Below are 11,228 nucleotides of genomic sequence, written 5' to 3'. Positions count from 1 at the left end.
AGAGAGAGGCAGGGACAGAGACAGATGGAGAAGCAGGCTCCCCATGTGGAGACTTGATCCTGGGACTCCAGGGTCATGCCCTGAGTTGAAGGCAGAGGCTCAACCCCTGAGCCACCCAGGCATCCTCACTGGTGACTTTTCTATAAAAACAAAACATCCTGTTGAACAACAAGGCCTAATAATCCCTAATGTCTGATTACAATAAGGAAAAAGATTCATCATAAAAACAAAGCTTAAGGAAATACAATTTGTTGCAAGCAGTATATGTCTCACTAGGCTCTCTATATAAGCAATTTCTTCCTTAGCTGACCCTGGGCTAGAATTCCAACATAGCAAGTTACGTGTTAAGAAACATCTGTGTGGGACACCTGGGTGGCTCAGCAGTTTGGAGCCTGCCTTCAGCCCAGGGCGTGATCCTGGAGACCCTGGATCGAGTCCCACGTCAGGCTCCCCACATGGAGACTGCTTCTCTCTCTGCCTGTGTCTCTGCCTCTCTCTGTGTGTCTTATGAATAAGTAAAATCTTAAAAAAAAAAAAAAAAAGAAACATCTGTGAACATTCTTGAAATCTAGTTTTAAGCAAAATATGATAATACAGAATAAATATGTTGCTATACAGATATATAATATAAATTAATATATTAAACATATTAACTCAAATATGTTCAACATATTCATTAAAATATAAATTTTATTAATATAATAAAAACATTTTGATAAATATTAAAAATTCAGGTATGTTTGATGTATTAATATGTTAAAATATAGATATATAATAAATATATCTATATTTACTTGTGAGCTTAAAAATGTGTGTAAATCCTGTTCCTTTCCCTCCAAACAATCCCTGCTACTTTTGTGTTTTCCAACAGGGAACTTAGTTTGATCTCAAGCATTGGATCTGCTTTTGTCACTGACCAGACACAGAGCCAGTATTTTTCCCACTCCAGCTGTGACTGTGCCTCTCAGGAAAAGTCTCCTGAACTCACAAAACACCTTTTAATTTTTAACTTCTTGTAGCTTAGTCCTTGTAGCTCCTGGCTCTCAAAGCCCTGAGGGAGATGTGGCGATCTGGGGGCCATTTTATTAAGACAGCTGGATGGGAAATAATATTCCTCTACCCGGTGCCATGATAAAACAAGCAAAATCACAGAAAGATACCTTTACTTTACTTTTGTTTGTATGTTCTGTGTGGTGTCTCTTAATAAGGCCACTGGTTATTTAACTAAGAGTTTTCAACTAATACTTACTTGTGTTCTGCTGTGGATGTATCCAGTCTTTCTCTTTTTCTTTGAGAAAGGAAGACAGTCACAGACTTAGAGAATCAGCAGCATGAACAGTGATTCTCCTCTGATGATTCATGGAATTTTGAAGTTGGTTTTGACCTTGGAAATCCTGAGATGTCCATGAGGAAGAGGACAAGGATGAAAAGATGGTGTTCACTGAGCACTGTGTAGAGACTTGGCAAAAACTCAGGTGTGTTGCTTCTCAGGCTCCACTTGTCATGCTGTCCCTAAAACAGGAGCTCCCTCCTACTCCTAATCAAAACACATAATGTTCTCTTTGCAAAGGAAAACACCCCCTTAAACCAGTCAAATATTTGGCTGCTGGGATTTTCTATTAGATTCCTCAGTAACAGCATTAGCAGGATTTGTAAAGAGGTCCCCATGCCTCCGTGCCACCTACAGCTCTGACTGTAGTTCCTACAGATTCCATAGCTATACTCCTTATGTTCCAAGTTAAAAATCATGCCTGTACTTAAGCTAACATCTACATATTTTAAAGTATATCAGTAGAGGAATTTCTCCACAATGGCATACTTGCTGTTTTGTGTCTTTTACCAAAAGCTAAATCCAGTTTGACTTGAAGCCCCCATCTGCCCTGGCTTTGCCACCATGCTATGCCACTGGGCATTTGATGGGAGACCCTGTAACCAGGAAGAGGGTAGAAACTCCAGATGAACATCATTGGTTCTTAAAGTTCTCAGAGTGACTGTGGTCCCTGGTCCCCAGCTTCAGAATTGGAAATAATTCCAGGATGACTATAGTGGCCACCCCCCACCCCCCAATGACATATCCACATCCAAATCCCTGGAGCCTGTGAACCTGACCTTATTTAGAAAGAGAATCTTTGCAGATTTGATTAAATTAAGGAATAACAAATTTATTTATTTGTCAGAGAGAGAGAGAGAGAGAGAATGAGTAGAGGGGTAGAGGTAGAGGGAGAAACAGGCTCCCTGATCAGCCTGTTTCAATGCAGGGCTTGATCTCAGGAACCTGAGATCACAACCTGAGCCAAAGGCAGATGTGCATGGAAAAGATGGAAGCAGAGACTAGACTGATGTGTTCACAAGGCAAAGAAACCAAGGAATGCCAACAGCTACCAGAAGCAAGGAAGGATTCATCCCTATCGCCTCAGAGGGAGCACCCAACACAATGAAATACTTGCATATAAATCTAACAAATTATGTATAAGGTTTACAAAACTCTGATGCATGCAATCAAAGAAGAACTAAATTAATGGAGAGTTATTCTATGCTCATGGATAGGAAGACTCTATTGTCAAGATGTCAGTTCTTCCCAACTTGATTTATAGATTCAGTGCCATCCCAACCAAAATTCCAGCAAGTTATTTTATGGATATTGACCAACTAATTCTAAAGTTTATGTGGATAGGCAAAAGACCCAGAATAGCCAACACAATACTGAAGGAGAAGAACAAAATTGGAGGACTGATGCTACCCAACTTCAGGACTTACTATAAATCTACAGTAATTAAGGGGTACCTGAGTGGCTTAGTCAGTTGGACTCATTGATTACAGCTTGGGTCATGGTCTTGGGGTTGTGGGATCAAGCCTCACATCAGGCTCCATGCTCAGTGCGGAGTCTGCTTCTTTCTCTCCCTCTGCTCCTCTTCCCACTCATGCTTACTCTCTCTCTCTCTCAAATAAATAAATAAATAAATAAATAAATAAATAAATAAATAAATATTTTTAAAAATCTAGAGTAACTAAGATAGTGTGTTATTGATGAAAGAACAGGCAAATAGATCAATGGAACAGGATAGAGAGCCCAGAAACAGACCCTCATAAATATAGTCAACTGAGTTTTGACAAAGGAGCAAGGGGAATACAATGCAGCAAAGATAGTCTCTTGAACAAATGGTGCTGGGACAACCAGACATGCACATGCACAAAAATGAATCTAGACACAGACCTTATATCCCTTACAAAAATTAGCTCAAAATGAATCAGGTGGCACGGTGGCTGAGTGTTTGCCTTTGGCTCAGGTCATGGTCCTGGGATTGAGTCCCACATCGGGCTCCCTACAGGGAGCCTGCTTCTCTCTCTGCCTATGTCTCTGCCTCTCTCTCTGTGATGTTCATGAATAAATAAATAAAATCTTTTAAAAAATGAATCATAGGCTTAAATATAAAATGTCAAACTCCTAGAAGATAATATAGGTGAAAAACCTAGATGAGCTTGGGTATGACAAGGACTTTTAGATATGACACCAAAGACATGATCCATGAAAGAAGTAACTGATAAGCTGGACTTCATTAAGATGAAAAACTTCTGTTCTGGGAAAGGCACTGTCAAGAGGATGAGAAGACAGGCCATAGTCTGGAAGAAAATATTTGTAAAAGACACATCTGATAAAGGACTGTTACCCAAAATATACAAATAATTCTTAAAAACTCAACAATAAGAAAACAACTGATTAAAAAAGAAAACAACTCCTTAACAGACACCTCACCAAGGAAGATACACAGATGGCAAATAAGCATATGAAAAGATGCTCCACATCATATGCCATCAAGGAAATGCAAATTAAAGCAACACCCCTACACACTTTTTAGAATAGCCAAAATCCGGAACACTGACTACACCAAATGCTGATGAGGATGTGAAGCAACAGGGCCTCTCATTCAATGCTGGTGGGAGTGCCAAGTGATCTAGCTACTCTGAAAGACAGCTTGGCAGTTTTCTTATAAAACTAAACACACTCACCATGTGATCCAGCAATCACAGGATTTGATACTTACCCAAAGTTGCTGAAAACTTACATCATACAATAATTTGCACAAAGTCATTTATAGTAGCTTTATTCATAACTGCAAAAACTTGGAAGCAACCAAGATGCCCTTTAGTGGGTGAATGGATATATAAACTGTGGTCCATGTAGACAATGGAATATTATTCAGTGCTTAAAAGAAATGAACTATCAAGCCATGAAAAGACATGGGAGAAACTTAGATGCATATTTCTAAGAGAAAGAAGCCAAAATGAAAAGGCTACATGATGTATGATTCTAACTCTATGACATTCTAGAAAAAGCAAAACAATGGAGACGGTAAATAGATCAGTGGTTGGCAGGGGCTGTGGGGGCGGAAAGAGAGATGGACAGGAAGAGTACAGAGGATTTCTGGGGGCAGTAAGAAAACTTTGTATGCTATCATGATGATAGTTATTATATGTTTGTCTAAACCTATAGAATAAGCAACCCCCAAAGTGAACCCAAGGCAAACTATAGACTTTGGGTGATTATGATGTGTCAGTGTAAGGTCATTCTTTTTAAAAAATATATCACTTTGGTGAGTGATGTTGGCAGCAGGGGAGGCTGTGTATGTGTGGGTGCAGGGGGGAATAGGGAATCTCCACACTTCCTCTCAATTGTATGTAAGCCTATACTGCTCTAAAAAAATTATTATTAAAAAAGTACTATTACTATTATTTTTTAATGCACAGCAAGATGAGAATAAAAGTAAAAAGCACAGTGGTTACAACCAAATTAAAACATAAGTTGATACAAATCAAAACCACAATGAGATACCACCTCACACCAGTGAGAATGGGGAAAATTAACAAGGCAGGAAACCACAATTGTTAGAGAGGATGTGGAGAAAGGGGAACCCTCCTGCACTGTTGGTGGGAATGTGAACTGGTGCAGCCACTCTGGAAAACTGTGTGGAGGTTCCTGAAAGAGTTAAAAATAGACCTGCCCTACGACCCAGCAATTGCACTGCTGGGGATTTACCCCAAAGATACAGATGCAATGAAACGCTGGGACACCTGCACCCCGATGTTTCTAGCAGCAATGTCCACAATAGCCAAACTGTGGAAGGAGCCTCGGTGTCCATCGAAAGATGAATGGATAAAGAAGATGTGGTTTATGTATACAATGGAATATTCCTCAGCCATTAGAAACGACAAATACCCACCATTTGCTTCGAGGTGGATGGAACTGGAGGGTATTATGCTGAGTGAAGTAAGTCAATCGGAGAAGGACAAACATTATATGATCTCATTCATTTGGGGAATATAAATAATAGTGAAAGGGAATAGAAGGGAAGGGAGAAGAAATGGGTAGGAAATATCAGAAAGGGAGACAGAACATGAAGACTCCTAACTCTGGGAAACGAACTAGGGGTGGTGGAAAGGGAGGAGGGCGGGGATGGGGGTGAATGGGTGACGGGCACTGAGGGGGGCACTTGGCGGGATGAGCACTGGGTGTTATTCTGTATGTTGGCAAATTGAACACCAATAAAAAATAAATTTATAAAAACAAAACAAAACAAAAAAACAAAACAAAAAGAAACAGGTTGAGGGGCACCTGGGTGGCTCAGTGGTTGAGGATCTGCCTTTGGTTCAGGTCCTGATCCTGGGGTCCTGGGATCAAGTCTCGCACTGGGCTCCCCACGGAGAGCCTACTTCTTCTTCTGCCTATGTCTTTGCCTCTCTCTGTATCTCTCATGAATAAGTAAAATCTTAATAAAAAGGGGCAGCCCGGGTGGCTCAGCAGTTTAGCGCCACCTTCGGCCCAGGGCGGGGATTGAGTCCTGCTTCGGGCTCCCTGCATCCTTCACGGAGCCTGCTTTTCCCTCTGCCTGTCTCTGCCTCTCTCTCTCTCTATCTCTCTCTCTCTCTCTCTGTCTCTCATGAATAAATAGATAAAATCTTAACAAAAAAAAAACATAGGTCGAACATGGGCCAGTTCCACTGTTAAGTCCCAGCTTAACAAAGTTAAACTTTGTTTTTCCACTTGAAGAATGTATACAGCACTTTTCTATATATTTTTCACGCATTGAAACTGGACTTGGTATAACTATATTACAGGAAAGCAGATATTGGATTGGGGTTTCCTGTCTTTGTTTTCTGTAATTCTACAAAGTTGAAGCTTAAGCTTATTTCATTGGTACAGAGGAAAAGTGGGTTGATCCACAAGGAATCAGATTCCCCATGTGGAGCATCTTCCAGTGGCCTTCTGTGTTGTGTGCTCAGGTACATAGTAAACACTGCAGTACTACGGGGGCTAATGTGTAGATATTTGTAAACATTTTGCCACAATTGCATATTTTTTGCATTTTTGCCTGATGGCATTGTTTTTTATAATAAAACCTTTTCTGATTGAAAACTTAAAAAAAACCCCATATGCTGGGATCACATGAGAGAGTGTATATAAACCATCTTAGTAGAGTTGTGCTAACAAAGAATCATCCTTTCATTGATACTCTAGAGTCACATTCTAGATCCTTGTCTTTGTCTTCAGATCCCGATGCAAGAGCAGGGTTGCCTCAACTATCAAGAGGGTCTGCTTGTCCTTATTCACGTAGACTGGGGTCTGTCAGCATCTTCCTCCAAGCAGAGCAAGGCCATGGGCAGCTTTTGGGATCACCAGTGTATCAGTAGCACTGAAATACATGTAGACTAGATACTGCTCTTTCTTTCCCCGGGTTTCCACCATGGCGGCTCTGTTTCCACTCTGTCGTATGCCCTAAAAGAACTTTGGCATTTGCTGAAAGGTCATTGGTTGCAATTTTAGATCATTGGGTAACTCGAACTTCTAACATTTAAGTGTAGCTGCGAAGGGGTATGATTGCTGTCAGCATGGGCCAGATGGTGGCAGAAATAGCAGACCCTCCCCTGTTTCCTTTATGGATGAGTCATTGACCACTTATAAATAACACTAGCCAACACCTCTTCCTCCCTGTCTTCAAATTCTCCAGCCTTCTGCTTATTCTTAACATCTGCAGTGCACCAAGCACAGAGCTTCTCCAAGTAGTTGCACTGAAGCACTGGTGGGTTGGTTTCACTTCCAATCTCTTGTTAACAGATACTTTTATAAAACATAATATAAGAATTACAGGAAAGGCCAATGAAGAGAGTTATTGTTTAAGCAGAATTTCAATTGGGGGAGATGAAACAGTTCTGGAGATGGATGGTGATGAGGGATGCACAACACTGTGAGTGTATTTGATGCCACTGCACTGCATGCTTAAAATGGTAAAATAAACAAAAAAACAAACCTGGAAAAATGAAAATAAATAACAATTTACAAATAAAAACAATAACAAATAAAAAACAATTACATGCAAAATGTGAGCCCTGATTGTTTAGTGTTAGGTTATAATTTCATTTAAATTTAAATCATATTTGACTGCTAGATTTAAATCACATTTTAATATAGTCAGAGCAAACATAACATAGGAAAATTGCTATAGAAATTTCTTTTATTTATTTATTTATTTATTTATTTTTAATTTATTTATGATAGTCACAGAGAGAGAGAGAGAGAGGCAGAGACACAGGCAGAGGGAGAAGCAGGCTCCATGCACCGGGAGCCCGATGTGGGATTTGATCCCGGGTCTCCAGGATCACGCCCTGGGCCAAAGGCAGGCGCCAAACCGCTGCGCCACCCAGGGATCCCAGAAATTTCTAAATACCTTCAATTTTACTCCTAACTTTGTCATGGACTGGTACTGTGTGCAGACTGTCCATGGTCCATTTTATATTTTGTCCTACAGTAAAATGAATTTTTAAAAAATGTACAGTTATTCGAATTTAACACACATATAGATTCGAATTGCCATCACTAAAATTAGGATATGGAACAGTTCTATCGGGTACAAAATCCCTCCCTTGTCCTAACCCTGCTCATACCCTCAGGCCCTGGTAACCTTGGAATTGTTTTTATATTATATTTATTAATTTTATCTTTTCAAAATATAAACAGAATAATACCTATATAGTCTTTGAGACTGGGATCTTTCACTTAGTTTAATGCCTTTGAGATTTGTCCCAGGGCTGTATGTAACAAGTTTGTTCCTTTTTATTGCTGTATACTATTCCATTTTATGGATCTACTTCAGTTGGTTTATCCATTCACTGAAGAGCAGATGGGTTTGCAGTCTCCGACATTATCAATAGAGCTACTGTAAATATTCATAAATGGGTATTTGTGTGAATAGCCACAATCATTTCTCTAGGGAAGATGTGAAGGCCCTCATTCCACACCACCATGTAGAAAATCCTTTGATGTCAATGTTGTATTTCAAAGGAAACCTAGGAACTAATAACCAAGACACTCTCTTGGCCCAGGACATCCAACCACTGCTCTTCCTGTAATTATGTCAGAAAAATCATTGTTGATCTCTCGCTTGAAAAACAAAACAGGGCTGTCCCGGTGGCTCAGCGGTTTAGCACCGCCTTCAGCCAAGGACATGATCCTGGAGACCTGGGATCGAGTCCCATGTCGGGCTCCCTGCCTGCTTCTCCTTCTGCCTGTATTTCTGACTCTCTCTCTCTGTGTCTCTCATGAATAAATAAATAAAATCTTAAAAAAGTATATTATAAAAAAAAGAAAAACGAAACAGATTAACTTTGTTAATGGCAGTAGGACATGGCAAGATCAAAGATATCCCCTTCCATAGTTCTTACAATTCCCTGAAGCTCTCAGTAAAGAAAGAGAGCTTTCTGGTTTAGATCCTGGAGATGTCAAAATTAGAATAATCTGACAGGGCAGTTCCCCTCGTACAGCTGTATCTTACTGAAGGCCTCATACAAACATGTGCACAAAGATACAGAAACTTGTTGAAGCATTGTTTCAAGAGTGAGCATTTCCAAAATAATCTAACAGTCCACACACTGCAATGCAGTGTATCTCTGTACCGACATGGATGTATATTTCTAAGATATTTTGCTATGGTAGCCACGTTAGGTTGGTTGGTCCATGGAATACCAGTGCCCAACCCTTGTAGCAAGGGGTCACCACAGCTCAGAAATCTGGCCAAAGCTATGTAGGTAGAAGTCCACTGGTGTGTGTATGTGTGTGTGTGTGTGTGTGTGTGTGTCTGGGGGGGCTGTGTTTTGGGGAAACATTTCTTTTCTAAAAAAGGGAACTGATGTGATTGGTAGATTGGAACACCTTTCTCCACTCTTTGGGTCTTCAATGTGGGTTAGATGTTCAGAATGGTGGTTGCCATTTTGTGCTCTTGAGATGTCTTACCTTGGAGGTAGAAGCCAGATGACCTAGGATAACAGAAGAAGCAGAAGCGCCCCTAGTGGAACCCTTGAATAGCTAAGTAAATGCCAGCAGCTACCTCCTAGTGAACTGAAGAGAAAATATGAGAAAAATACCCCCCCACACACATATCTAAATCATCTGAGTTTTCTCTTACTTGCAGCTAAACGCATTCTGATTGAAACAATTGTCAAAAGAAAAAAACATTGCAGAGCAATGTGTATATTCTTCTATTTTGCAAAATGTACACGTAATCGTTATATATACATCTAAAATAGTTATATATCCGTCTAAAAATTATAACAATAGTTATATATACATCTAAACTCCATGTACACGCAATACACATGCATCTAAAATAGTTATGTATTTATCTATAACAGCTAACAGACACTAAGTACATACTATGTGCCAGGTTCATCTTACTGCTTTTAATCCAGACAACCATTCTATCAGGTAGATGTTTTACTGCTGTTCCCATTTACAAGAGAAGAAATTGAGGCTTCAGGAACTTTCGCAGGAAAACTAGCAGATAACTAGCTTGGGACTCAGTGCCAGGTCTGTGTAGCCCTAGAGAAAGTTCTTGATCTACCCTATGCAGGTCCCCAGCAGTGCCTATTGCCAACACAGACTCTCAGCAGCTCAGCTAGTTCTAGAGAGTAGGTTGGGGGCTGGGCTGGTGGTAAAGACTCTCATGTTTCTTTATGTTCTTCTCTAGTGTTTCCGTTCAGTAAGCAGGTGGTATTTTTGAATTCAAAGCACAAATCTACAGGCATTGATAAAACAACCCTGATGTGAAGCACCATGCTAGGAAGTAATTTTCTTCTTCTAGTTTTGATATCTATTATAGATACCCAGTCAGTCATACGTGCTTTTTGGAAATAAAAAGCACCCTTTCCAAATGCTTATAAAAGACCGCAGGCTAAGAGGTCCCAGGATTGCCATTATTTTATTAGGTGACCTATACCCCAGATAAGATATCTGCCAGTGTGCCACTGGGGAATTAGGTTCTGCAGGAGATACATGTAAAGCCTTCCAAGTCCTTGAATGAGACGGTTTTGTGGATCATTGTTTTTAGTGGCTGGATTTCTTTTCTCCCACCACTTACTTAATAATTGCCTCCTAGGATCTTTAAAGAAAAAAGGTTCATCAAGAGAAAGCAGGTGTGTGTTTCTGGGCTGCCTGATTCTATTTACGGCTTGCTTGTGGTGCTTTGGCAGCCTTCAAAATCAGGCTCACCAGAGAGGTTTCCTTGAAGGCTTGCCCAGTTATCTGAATCACGTGGGTTGGGGCACCTTTTCCTTAAAGGTCCTGGCAGGGCTCGCAGACACCAGCTCAGACACCGAGGAGCCCCAGGCTGCAGAGATAAACAAGCCTCCCCGGGAGAAAAGAAGGATTTGAAGGTACCCGCCGCGATGTCGGACAGAAGCCCCTTCGAAACGGACATGCTCACCCTGACCCGCTACGTTATGGAGAAAGGGCGTCAGGCCAAAGGGACGGGGGAGCTCACACAACTGCTGAACTCCATGCTGACGGCCATCAAAGCCATCTCCTCGGCTGTGCGCAAGGCCGGCCTGGCCCACCTGTGAGTCTGGGGGAGCAGGTGCTCGGGCCCAGGGGGGCGTGGGCACAGCCGCGGGGGTCTGGGCCAGCTGGGTGGCAAAAGCCATTTGCCTCTGTGCCCTGGAGGGAAGGTGCTTTCAAAGTTTCTGACTTTGATAAAGGGGCTTTTGACTTGTTCAAGAAAGGAACAAAAATCCTTGGGAGATGTGATATGGAGAAAAAAAAATACATCTTTTCTTTTTCCTTTTTTTTTTATGTGTAACTTTTCCAATTGCAATGTATTATAATGATGATAAGCTTAGGGGCTCGTTGCATTAAAGACATAGATTGAATTATTGTGACTTGTCTCTTGTGGCACAAAGAAACG

General features: G+C 40.9%; 1 protein-coding gene across 1 annotated transcript in view; it reads left to right on the top strand.

Moving 5' to 3' along the window:
* The first annotated feature begins 10,582 nt into the window (after positions 1-10,582).
* Positions 10,583-11,228, top strand: part of FBP2 (fructose-bisphosphatase 2) — a 31,343-nt gene continuing 30,697 nt past the window's right edge. The window contains exon 1 of the mRNA XM_025984234.2: positions 10,583-10,883. Within this exon, the coding sequence (XP_025840019.1) occupies positions 10,714-10,883 (170 nt within the window). The 5' untranslated portion in view covers positions 10,583-10,713. The remainder of the gene's footprint in view (positions 10,884-11,228) is intronic.

This window comes from Vulpes vulpes, chromosome 1 (genome assembly GCF_048418805.1).
Source record: "Vulpes vulpes isolate BD-2025 chromosome 1, VulVul3, whole genome shotgun sequence".
In the NCBI taxonomy this organism is placed as follows: domain Eukaryota; kingdom Metazoa; phylum Chordata; class Mammalia; order Carnivora; family Canidae; genus Vulpes; species Vulpes vulpes.
This window is presented reverse-complemented; position numbering and strand designations above follow the sequence as displayed.